Source organism: Nilaparvata lugens, chromosome 5 (assembly GCF_014356525.2).
Source record: "Nilaparvata lugens isolate BPH chromosome 5, ASM1435652v1, whole genome shotgun sequence".
Classification (NCBI taxonomy): domain Eukaryota; kingdom Metazoa; phylum Arthropoda; class Insecta; order Hemiptera; family Delphacidae; genus Nilaparvata; species Nilaparvata lugens.
In genome coordinates this window covers 59,006,728-59,020,411 of record NC_052508.1, presented here as the reverse complement: position 1 = coordinate 59,020,411, position 13,684 = coordinate 59,006,728, and the positions used below count along the sequence as shown (strand labels likewise).

Here is a 13,684-nt window from a genome sequence, read left to right as displayed (position 1 = left end):
TCCCTGACCGTTCAAAAAATCACATTTTACATTCATGGAAATATGAAAATACTCCCAAAATGTTATTTCGAATGACACTATCTCATTGTTTTGTGTTGAGATGATCAAATGAATAGACAACAAATAAAATTCGTAATGATGCAAAAATAAACTTTTCTATTAATTTGTTTCAAACACGTTTTGGAAAACACTAGCTCCACAATGTTAGTGAAAGAATATAACTTCTATCGCACTTATCAATAATTATTCAACTCCATTAAGGAAAGCTACGTTCAATGAACAATGAGTCCTTCAGACTTTCTTTCCAACGTAATATTATGCAATAAGGTGCTTCCCACTATCACTGCAGGATACCGTACTGTATTGATACATAATAAATGCACTTAATAAACAGAGATAATGTTATTGAACATAATGTTATGAACTCCAATACTGGTTGAGGAAAATGCTGTACTATCATAATATTATAGGCTACTATGTTAATGGTTATAAAAATAATATTTAATATGAATGAGTGCAACAAACTATTACGATTAGACGAATTTTAACAATCCTGTAAATTTTACTGGATTGTTAATAGAAAATAAAATATGAAAGCCTTCGCCTATTATCAGAATGATACTAACGGGAATGTAGTCTAGAATTATTTCCTTTTATTTATTAAGTAATAATGAATGATCTATTGCTAAAAATAACAAGAAAAATACAAAACATTAATATCTTGTACAATATTTTTTGCGTGGCTGGAATAAGAGAAGCTTGCGCTCCAGCCACGATAAATTATGACCTCTCGGGAAGAAAATCACTTCCATCTATTTGACCAATAATAAAGAGGGCATATTGTACCAACCACTTCAGACTAACCAAAAAAACGTTGTCTGATTTCTTCTACATAGGGTTCAATAACTTTATAGTTATGATGAGGCCTGTGGAGAAGAGAACCACGTGAGATGAGATGAATGAATGATAAGATGTGTGACTGCTCAGAGCACTGCGATCATGTCAAAAGCGTGCCGACTCTGAGAACAATGATTGGAATTCCATAGACAAATTACAATTCAATTTGTAGAAGGAACCTACATATAGCTTTCTAGAGTTATTGTATTTCCGTGCCATGCTTGAAATAAAACTACACTGTGAATAAATACAGTTTCAAAAATTTCACCGAATAAGAAGTTACAAAATCGAAATCCACCTACTTACTTAAGCCTACTCAATCATGAAATATTAGTTCAAATACTCTCTACTTTCTCAAGATATGTAGTTGAAATTCATCGAAGAATTTGACATTCTATGTCTGGAAAATGGTTATAAAAATTATTTTTAGTGGTTGAAAACTATATATTATGATCAACAACTATACTTTATTTATATATTTTTTTAATGTATGCATTCAGTGCTACTCATTTTAATTCATAAAATAGAATTATGAACGTTTTTTTGGAATCAATAATAATTATTAAATAATATTATTTTATTTAAAAATATTTAATTATTTTAAAATAATAGATTAAAACACATCGATGAGTGTAGTTTAAATTTGTGTATTTAATCTGTCTTTTATATTTATTTCAGAAAAAGGTACTACTGTATAATGCTATTTTATACAAATTTATCTACTCGTAAATCTTCTACTATTATTTCATAAATACAGTAATCGAATCTTAATTGAATATTAAATACAAATTGAAAGTTGTTAATCACATAAGAAGCCGAATAAAAATATTTAAAAAACATACACATAAAAAATGAAAAACTACATTTGAAGCCAAAATAAGATTGGAAATTTGCAGAGAATATATAATTATAGAAAATCACTAGAGTCCTGTGTTTATAAAACACAACTAGTTACGAGCACATGAAAATGGCATAAGTACAGCTAGGAACTGGTCGTGCTTTAAAAAAATATAACAGGTGTACTGTACATTATTAGTGGTTTTCTATAATTGAACATTTAAGTAGCCCTATTAAAATACTTTATCAACTTCAAGAAATATATAGACAATAATTTATGCTCTATGCTTAGAGAACAAGGGGTGGGTAGGCCTCATTCAAGGGATCCTGATCAATAGGGAGAGTAGCCTACAATGAAACCGTGATCAATAATTTATCATTAAGTACTTCCAAATTCAATTTTGTAAAGTTTCATATGGGTTGAGCTAAAAGCTTGTTCGAAAATTTATTATCAGAAGCAGAAGATCGGAATTTGCGTGACCTTGAACAGGTTTTGGCATTGAGTTTTTCGCATTGCCAATGGCGAGGTCTCCTCACTGTCATATGACCTTGACCGAGAAGTTTACACCGAGCAGAGATCACAAGTGTAATGAGACAAGTGGCCGGTGATGTATAGGCCTAGTGTAGGCGCTTTTTCTCATCCAAACAAGTTTAGTCAAATAAAAGTATAACTCCATCAGTAATGCTTCAATGATCGCATCGAGACGCAATTACAACGTTTTTTGTCAACTCGAATAATATTATTTTCTTCTCAAGTTACAATAACATTCCTTGATCCAATAGATGCCCACGGTCTGCGAATTGCAATTGGATCAACTTAGAATGTGTAATAAAGATTACCAAATAAATATATTATTATCACTACCTAAATTTCGTTTATGTATGCCATTATATCATGAATCAACATCACCTCACTATAGAAGCCTTATCATATCGTAATTCAGCAGTCTAAATTATAATAAAGGATATCAAAGCTCCACCCTGAAGCTACTTTCATTGATGAAGAAGATTTATGAACACTTCTAAAACATTTTCAATCCACTACCACATTAAAAAGAAATGTTATCCTTATAGCGACTTCACCCTCCATACATTAGTTGTAGAATATTGATAACTTTTCATGAAGATGGAAAGGGATGATTCACAGTTTGATACAAAGACTTTCTAATTATTCAATTTCTACTATAAAATCAATTCAGGTGAATGTTTGATTCGCAATTGATAGAAAGACGGTACACGGTATGATAATATAATTCTTGCCACATTCAACTTAGATCAAAATCAATAACGCTATTTTAGAGAAAGACTCTCAACATCTCAAATATCTCCATACGATTCCTATACCAATACTGTATCTTCTGAATTTGTTCTATAATAAGATTAGAGAATGTATCTTTAGCAGTTGCAAAGAATCATTGGATTTTATAAAAAAATCCAAAAAACCACTGTATAAAAGAAAAAAGATTAATTTGTCGGTTTCATAACACTATAAATAGATAATTAATAGATTAACCATTGTCATTGAATTAATATTATCATATATACAGAACATTCAACATTTTGAACGATTTTTTTTGTAGCTGGTAAATCGATCAAAGGCCAGCGAAATAATATTTTCAACATAAATTAAGAGATCAATTTATGGATTTGAACTGCCTGGACACATTATTTTTAATTACGCCAATTCGTCAGCAATAATGATAAGTGACCATTTTTTATGTATTAAATCAATATTTCTTTCTATTCACACATCCCAACTTCATTTGAATTTTGATAAAGGGAGACAGACAAAGGACATTCATTCAAATTCTTAGCAAAAGTTAATTTATATTTACAAAAGTTAGGAATATTGTTTTCAGTTTTTGGTTTGGAGTAGCGGCATATTTAGAGTGTTATTGATTGCGCCTGAAGATGCACTATGCTGTTTCAATAGATAAGTTAATTAATTAATTCTAGTACAACAGTAAGAACTTCTTCTGTAGTTGAAGTATTCTTGACATTGAGTAAGAGTTCAAGGTCGTCTGTGGCTTGCTTTGGTGAATGCAAATGACTCTCGATTGCAAAACTACAGTAGGCCTAAAATAATTCATTCCTGGACTTTGGCGTACAAGAACTTGCATTATCGCAAGTTCCGTTTCACAGTTCCGGATATTGTAGAGTTTGTTCCGGAACGTGCCATTATGTATTGTGAACAGCTTCAAGAGAAATTAGCACTATTAAATATTCAAGAAATGACCTCAATCACTCGCAACTTGAATACGTGATTGGCAAGTGAGATGTTGAGGAGTCTATAACACTTGAAAAATGCAAAAATTTCTTCTTTTTAGCAAGGTCTGTGCGACTAGGCCCCAGGTCAGATTTTATCTTCCTGGCATTCTCGATTAGTAAGTCGATGGTCAAGTCTTCTACCATTACATACTTCACCATTAATCACAAAGTCTTTGGACCTCTACTCGATCAAGCCAAAAAGTTACCTCATCGAATGATTAAAATTTACAAGTAATCATAATTTCACATTCATTTTTTTATTCAATTTGTTCTTGAGAAGTCAGTTTGGAGGTTGGGACTAGAATGCTTTTGGAAGCATTCAAGAAATTCAGGAGACAAGTGATTCATGGCAGAGAACTGAAAACCGGGAAAACAAAATATGTGGAATGGCAGTACTCTCAATTGGTGAAGACCTATTTCTAGTATCCTTCTGAGACTCGGCACCTCAATCATTTTTCCTTTGAGACTTGATCTGCCACTGCACTTTTGGGTGGGGTTATGAATAGGTTCAGGACTTGTTAGGTAAAATACCAGGCATTAGTGTAAAATACACCCTTCCTTGAGGTTTAGCCGATTTTCCCTTCTGCGAGTATGGCCTATGGAAGCAAACCATGTACGGTACCGGATTCTTGATAATGTCTCTGGATTACCTGAACAATATTAAATAAAAATTTTAATTATAATAATTTAGGCTATAACTTTGAGGTAGGCCTATTTTCACCTCTTGATTTCATACACATGATGATAAAAATAGTAAGACATTTTTGAGTGGAGAATCTTTTTTGAAATAGAGTATATGCCTAGTGTGTTATGAATAGTCACTTATTCAGTCACGTATAGTTGTGTTTAAATAGTATTTATTGTACTGTTTGCTGTTAATGTGATATTTTTATTTGGATGATTTCGCTGAGAGATTTTGAATATTTCGCTGAAGAATTTGAATTTATTGGAACTGATAGAAGCTATTTTTTTGAATTAATTAAGTTTGTAGCGTGAATATTGATGTTGTGAAACTTATCCATAATTGAAGAGACTTGAAATGTTATTAAGAATCCACTTTATTTAGTGTTGTTACAGTTGATGATGTGTGAGCACACACGAAAGCATGTTCCTGTAAAGTGTTAATTTTTATTTAAATAATGTGGATTTTTAACATCATTTCAAGTCTCTTCCATTATTTTTGGAATGTTTAAATCTTTTCCCATTATATACTGTATCAATATCGAATAAATAATAATCTACATTAGGTACAGTATCAAAGTAATATGCGGATACCCATAATACTCAAATGGGAAATTATGTAAAATTGTAAACGATCTTCATCAATAGTTTAAATTTTTGTACACTCAGCTCATAAGCTTAGTTCAAGTTCAATGATGAAAAGAACCATTTTAGTTTCAGTGATATTCTAGCTTCGTCATGCTACAATTCTATACTCAAGGTTGGAGACTACAAAGAGCGTAGAGTGTAATGGTCAAATTTGGATTTAACAGACAATAATCCAACAATGTAGCAGGCTATAGCAATAACAATATACCGATCATTCCTATTCATTTTTTCAAGATGCTAGTTTACATTTCCAATTTTCCTCTATTGAGGAAATAAACGATTTTTCTCACAGTTTAACATCAAGGTAACGAGGATGATTTTATTCGATCATAAAAGCACTGGTATTACCAGTTTGTTCAACTCCAGTCAATTATTTCACTTAAACTCACGACATTCTAGAGAGGAGAACTCTCCATGCGTCATTACTGAAGTCATGGATTGTATACAAACAATATTGACTACGTCACTCGATATTAGGTACAGTTATGAAACACTTTCTTCCCATTCATGGCAAGGACCAGTCGACTTCAGCTATTCTCTATAATTCAATGGATGATCACAGATTTTTCATAGATAGATATTTTCGTTTCTCCAGGTTATTTGTTTCATAATACACAATGCTAATATACAGTATATACGTACCATATACACTCATATAGAATACGATTTAACTGGTATCTGAAGAGATAATTCGTGAAAAGAGACTGACACTATCCTCATAATAAATTATTACAGTTGATAGAGGGAGCCTAATTGAAAAAATTGAGAATTTTCTTGATTGTAAGCATCTGATTTCTCCAACCTATGACATTCCTGGTTGATGGCGAATTATGTCGAGAATAGAAAATTTATAAAACTACCCTAATTTAACTAAACCATTCTGTAACTTGCTGTTGTATGTTTCCAAATGCAGAATAATTCCTATTTTAATTTTTCACTCTCTGACTCTCGTATGTTTTATAATAGTAACTATTATGACATTCAATAGTAATATGTCAATAGTACATACCGTATATTATTAGAGGAAATATTTACAATCTTACTAGTGCAGCTCACTTGTACTGTTCGAAAGAAAAGAAAATCACGTGTTTTGTGATAATACGAGCTATGTGATGTAGTCTGGGTTTCCGAAATATTTTCGATTTGTTGCGATACAGCGGAGAGAGAGAGAGTGTGTGAGAGAAAGAGAGAGAGAGAGAGAGAGAGGAGGAGAGAGTGAAAGAGAGGGAGATAAGACTCATACAAACCGCTCATAGGTTCATTGCAGCTAGTTTTCTGTTCTGCTAAAACCGAGAATGTCATTTCTCTGATCAAGCAACAGGTGTCTTACTCGATAGCACTCAATAATTTTTCAAACAATTTCAACCCATCAAATATATGAGTTGTGTCCTCTTGAATTCGCAAATAGACCACTGTTTCCATCTAAATCCAATGAAAAAAAAGTTGTCCAATTTTCCCTTCAATAACAATTATGTTTCAAGAACCTCAGGCAGACTATGCTTCTAGACACAAAACTTCCTTATAGCATATTCATGTTAGACTGATTTGTACCATAGGTTGAAAGATAAATATTTAAAATTACTAACAAATAATTACCAACTAGATAATTATTCTTCTCTCCGCGTGTCAAAAGGTAATTCTGCAAATTGACAGTTACGTTAATCACAAGTTTTTGAGGCCACTTAGAAAATACTGTAAGAGACTAAGTATTGCCGTGACATTGACAATAACAATTTGCACAATTACACATTTTTCTTGCATATTTTTTCAGTTGTGAAAACTTATATTGGGTTATGTGCGAAGCAATAGTCTGAGGCAGGTGCAAAATACTGCTATTAGGAAATCGGCTTGAACAATTAGAATAATTCATCTGTTCATCTGTTGTCATGATTTCTCCCAATTAACCTTCACAAAAAAATCGCTTTATTTGTTTGCTTTTTGTGTTTAGATTTGTTTGTTTTGTGTATCAATTTGTTCTATTTGGTGTATCAACACTCAACAATAGACAAATGGACAACTAAATTTCAATGAGTGTTTTAATAGTGGAGTTTTTATAGGCGTAGTAGTGGATGAATGGTTGAGTTGTTGAGAGAATGTAAATGTAATAAAATCATGTAGTTTGTTTAAAATAAATTTTGGTATGAATTAGATGCATTCGGATCATGAATGCTATGATATATTAAATCTGTAGGCTACGGCGTTACAAGATAATCGGAAAATGAGTAACTTAAAATGAGAGTCTCATTGAAAGTTGGCCTTCTGGGTGAGTAGTTGCACGAAATGAGGATTAGATGTTCTAATGAGTGTTTTCACTAATCCTTGGAGGCGTTCCAGGTCCTGGTCATTTACAGAATTTGATGGGAAATATGTGGGAAGGAGAGTGCACAGTTTGGTTATGGATGTGGATGATGTGAGTGGACAAGGGAGACCAAGGTTGAGGTGGAGGGTCCAGAAAGTATAGAATGTATACTATTCTATACTCTACGTTCTATAAACTAAAATAGTATGGTATAGTATACATTTCATACTCTCCGGGTGGGTCTCCCTCTTACGAGAGAGAGAGAGAGAGTGAGGGAGACAGAGAGAGAGGGTAGAGGGAAGAGGACTATATTATATAAAAACAATATACTCTTAAATTCTTATAGAGTTACACATTGAATATTTTTCAAGACGTCAAATTCAAGTTACCCTCATATTATTAACAGTATTTCACACCTTCCACGTACCTGAGTCAGTACAATACTGTTACTGAACATGAGGTAGAGGTATTACTTGATTCAACAAATACTTTATCTTATAAGATCTCAATATAAACTTAGCCTGAAAATAATAGCAACATAGCTGCATAGACCAATATAACAGCAACATAGGCCTGTAACAACTATGGCAACAAGTCAACTCAAAAAACGATTACAACAATAAAATTGACAAATTTCATCGTCAATCGCAACCAAAATAAACATCACGGTTCAATTCTTGAAAACCTTTTGAATCCCAATGACATAACACATACACTCATTACAGTACATTTGAACACTATGAAGTAAACTCTCTCAATGAGAGATAAGATTTATTACTGGCTCGTTCAACTTCAGTTCTCTTCTTCTATCATTCTTATTCTTTCTCACTTATTGCTACCATTTTCGTATTCCCCAAATCATCAATCTTCTCTAGATTCTTTCTTTACATCACAAAAAGATAATTATTTTGAGGAGTATGCTTAGCAATTAATTAAAAACATTATCCATATAATCACTTCATTATCTAATACTCATCATGTTATTTGAACTTCTGAAGAGACACTTGTTATGAAGTGCTAAATTAAAAGCTATTAAATTCGTATTGCTCTGCTGAATACTTTACTCTTCTAATAATTTTTCCACATACATTTTATACCGTGACCTACTTTCAAATCAACCTCAGTTGAATTTCCAGGTAGATACTACAGACTATCATGTTGTATGAATGAATTTTGAAATACGGTATATAGACTTAATTTGATATGATTAATTTGGTATGTTGATGTTATTAAATCAAAACATAGGCATTTGTATAGAAATTCGAAATTGAATTCTCCATTGATAAGTAGCCTAACAAAGATAGGTAACAAAGATAAACTCTTAAAATTGAAGTTCAATAGCATTTGTCCTTGTCTCTTTCCAGCTAGTTGCAATAGATAGATAATATATTTTAATTCAATTCTATCGATGAAGAGGCAATACTTGAAATGGCATCTGACCTCACAAAATGAACTCATAATGTTTTATTTCGTAATAGAATCGCCTGTGATTACCGAAGTGGATATTTGAAAATTTGTGATTTTGATAATGTGCAGGTCAAAAGGAGAAACCTGGCTCACTCGTTGGAACTGCTTCGGCATTCTCAAAACTCAGATTTAAATACACAAATAGAATAGCGAATCCCCGAATCATGAAAATACTGAAAAAAATGGGTAGGCTACAGGTATGTAAATCATCAGTGACCTAAACTGGTTTTTCTGAGATAATCAACAGTCTCTATTTTGCAAAAAATATATTTTATTATTTGCAATTTTATGGAACTCGTGCTGAATTTGATTTAAAGCTTGAAGATGAGACGATGAACCGGACAGTAGTTCTCAATCAGGTTTTTCTAATGCTGATGCGATACGCATCTTAATAAAAAGAAGAGAGAGTTGATCCTCTGGAGAAAAAATATATGCAAAAATCCCAAAGAGAACTCAAAAGAATGTTTGAGTCTATTGGAAGCGCAAGCAAGCTGAGTATCCAAGGACACGCTCACATGAACAGTCAATGCATTGTTGACATGAGCATGATAAATGTAGCCTACATGATTAAAAAAGAATACAGTTGATAGCACGTTGAAGAGGCAGTTAATTGTGAATCGGTGATATATCATTAGAGCAGTCATGTGATAATATAATGCATACTAATAAAAACCTAGTTTTTACATTTTTGCCTGATCATTTCTCAATTGTGAGTGACGATTTGAATTCTCTCTCCTGTTCCCCTCAATGATTTTAACACACGTGATTTCTGGTACAGAATTGAGGTCTGATGAATTTGAACTTTAGGATAGTGAAGTAATAGTACAGAACTCAATCGAGGTCTAAAATTTAATTTAGAGTGTAATAGCATAGAGAAACGATAGCATAAGTAGATATCCCATGGTATAGGGCGTTTATGTCGCAACTTTTACTGTTATCCCAAGCCGATAGTTCACGTAGTTCTTTCCTATGCAGCTGTGTGACGGTGGTAGTCTCTCAAATTGTGCCGTTCATACACTATCACCCCAACAAAACAGTAAAAATTGACAATAATCGACAGTAATCGGCTTGAGATAACAGTAAAAGTTGCGACATAAATTCCCTATACCATGGGATATCTACTTGCGCTATTGTTACTTTCCTTGCCCTACTACCATAGGTTAGGAAAGTATTGCTTTCCAAAAAATTAAGGTACCCTAATTTCAAGTTTTCTATACGTTTCAAGGTCCCCTGAGTCCAAAAACATGATTTTTTCTCTATGATAATAGATAGTGTAATAGCTTAGGCTCATTCCATAATTTATAATATATAACCCTAATTTAAGTACTTCATTATTTATATTTTATATTATTTATCATTGTATATTTGTACTTACCGTGTTGTGGAATGAAGAAGATTTTTGATGTGAAGTGTAAAACAGTATAAGGTAGGCAAACCATGACACTACACTAAGCTACAAACATACTTCCGACTTTGTGTTTCCTATGATATAATGAGATTTCTCTCCATAATGATTAATGAGACTGATAAAAGAGCGGATACCGATATAACATTTCTAAACCTGGGGCAGCTTATACAATTTGAAAATCAATGTAATGAATCGCGCTTCTATTCTGTGCTGAACAATGAATGAATAATAATCAGTGATGTAAGAAAGAAATAGTCCACTCCAGCTACTTTTTCTTCGTGTTCATCAATGAGAAAAATAAAGATCGAAGTACAGTACCAGCTTAGGCCCTGAGGCTACAAGTCTACTCGTTCCAATGTCGATCATCAGTCATCGTATATCTAGTAAACTATTGTTGTTGTTTATCCTCAAAGACTATAAAATTTTCCACGCTCGTTTCGAATACGAAGTGACGATATATGTAGTGACTATTATTTGTCTGTTACTATCCAATACTGTATACTTCATGTTCTTGACTATACTTAGATGAGTACCGTATGTAAGTAATTGTACAGGTTACAAGTGGAAATAGCATATCTGATTAACAAAAACTTTCCAAGTTGTATTCAATTCATTCCTTATTTTGAGTACTGTAGGACTATAGTAACCCTAGTGTTTAGGATGATGAGCTGTGATTATAAGAGTATATGTTCTTGATGTGCCCATTATTAATTAATTAATATATGTAGTTCAAAGCTAATCAGGCGTGGGAGGTGGCTTACTATAGCCACTATATTTGTTACTAAAGTGACAAATATGTAATATGAAATATATCAAAACACAAAGGAAAGAGCATAGGAAAGAAAATAGAAAGAACAAAGGAGAGAAGAAAGGGTATCTTCTTCTGAAACATGGATGACCTATATCATAGAGAAAGGATAAGCTTAAGGATAAACGTCAATTTGTTTGTCTCTGCCTATATCTACCTCATCCCTTTATCTATCCACAGATTGTATGAAACTATTTATGTAAAAATAAGTAACCCATCAGTAGATAGGCAGCAAAGTCAAAATGATTTATGTTCAACAAATTAATTAATTTTGATGTATATGTCTATCTCGAATTCAATTGATATCATATCAAGATTTATTCGTATTCCTCAAACTTTATCATGGTTAGAACTCGAAAAATGTTCATATCGAGGTAATCTAATCACTACTATTATTCACTATAGAAATCCATGATTCCAAAGCTATCGTTGAGCAGTCTAACTCAATAGCATCACTGTATCAATATCCTATCACTGAATAATATTATTTATGTGATAAAAAACTTCAAAAATGATTTCACAGACAATCCGTTTAAAACTAGGAACGTAAACATGGATTGAGTAAAGTTGTGATAAGATGAAATGATAAAGCCAGATCGGAAAACAGTCTATAATGAGATTAACCTTATATACTGTCAGCATTCCTTATAAGTAACACTATCGCTTATCATTCAACCAGTGCTGACAGTTTGAAGTGAATCTCATTTCAGAACTGTTCAACAGGTAGTCCCTCCAACTCCATCCCCAACAACTAACTGCATACGGTTCCGGTAGGCCAACTAAACTCTGAACACAAAAACACTGAAAATAGCTTCAAGCTACGTTTGCACCAAAGTTATTAACAAAATGTTTATTTCTCCGTCCTTATAGATTCTATTAGATTGAACATAACTCATCATACACATGATGAACATATGTATTTGCCAAGTTCCGTTCAATCTAATATAATCTATATGGATGGAAAAATAAACATTTTGTTAATAGCTTTGGTGTAAACGCAGCTTAATAAACTCAATTTTAGTGACTCATTCTTTCAACTATTTATATTTATTTGCCACTGTCTCAAAACGATTTTCATGATAATGATAATGATATTGAAAATGGATAAATAGGAGTGTAATTGATCAATTATTGAATAATTGATAGCATCATCAGTGGGCCTAACTTTATTTATTTTTCAAATATGTCAAGTCATTTTGGCGGGATGAGCTCTCGGATTTTAATAGAAAACTACACACAAACTAGATGAAAATTTGTGCTCACCTTGTGTTTTAGGCAAGGGCTCCAGCGAATTAGTAGCAGCCATTGTGAGTGGAGAATAAGACGGACACGACACAATTGGAGCACCGATATCCCAACACTGGACACAGTCACAGGACGAACAAGGAGAACAACTAGTCCAAGACGAAAGTGCGAAAGTGACGTCTTTCACAGCACACGGCAGGAGAAGGAGACCTGAGACATGATTCACAGACAACGGATTGACGGCAAATGTTGTTGACAGCAGCCGATGCCGACCCAGACTAAAACTACGCGGTGGCTGACGACTAGTTTTATAGCAGGCGGAACGTTAACGCTCGGCCGCATGTCGATCATCCTCCTAATATATTCGCTAGGACGCCGGCCTCCAAACTTAGGGTGAATATACCGGTTGGCATTTTGCGACCCTGCTTCGACATCTCCAAAGGACCGCTTAGTAATTGCGCGATTGCTATCTCCATCAACAACCGAAATCTACAACAGCTTTCTTTCATTCAAGTCGACAGCCGGAGAAAATGAGAAGCGCCACAGATAAACCCGTGAATGAGTGATGCTCACTTCCGAATGGATGAGGCTTCGAAAACTGGAGCAGGGTCAAATACATCCGATTCCATCACGTTCAATGACAAGGACCAACTGATATTAGTGATAACTCACAACTTAACTTAGTTTACAACTGAATGAAAAAGGATGAAAATTTAAGATTTGGAAGTAAATCCTCTGAAAAATTAGAATCACTCAACTTATATGGGTTACTTCATTCAAATTAATAAAAACAACATGAAACTTGTAGTAACTAAGAAAATAAGTAACATAAGGAAATATATTATCTAGTATCAACTTGTTTATTTTTACATTTTAACTTCGAAATGGCCAAAGTAGCCCGAAACTAGTCGTTAAAATGTTTTAAAAAAAGGGTACTACGAGTTGTATGTTGTTTTTATTAATCTGAAAAACTAATATGACAACTGTTGGGTTCCACTATTTGACGCATAGCAAGATTAATGACTGAAGAATATTAAACAAATACATTCAATGAGTCCCAATCAGTTTATCTCAGAGTAGTTTATCTCATATATGCATGACTAATAAAATGATTGAAGAATTAGAG

General features: G+C 33.1%; 1 protein-coding gene across 1 annotated transcript in view; it reads right to left on the bottom strand.

The window, feature by feature from the left end:
- The window catches only part of LOC111044010 (putative inorganic phosphate cotransporter), a 36,544-nt gene extending 23,230 nt beyond the window's left edge, over positions 1 to 13,314 (bottom strand). The window contains exon 1 of the mRNA XM_022329061.2: positions 12,577 to 13,314. Coding sequence (XP_022184753.1) covers positions 12,577 to 12,619 — 43 coding nt within the window. The 5' untranslated portion in view covers positions 12,620 to 13,314. The remainder of the gene's footprint in view (positions 1 to 12,576) is intronic.
- Positions 13,315 to 13,684: the final 370 nt, after the last annotated feature.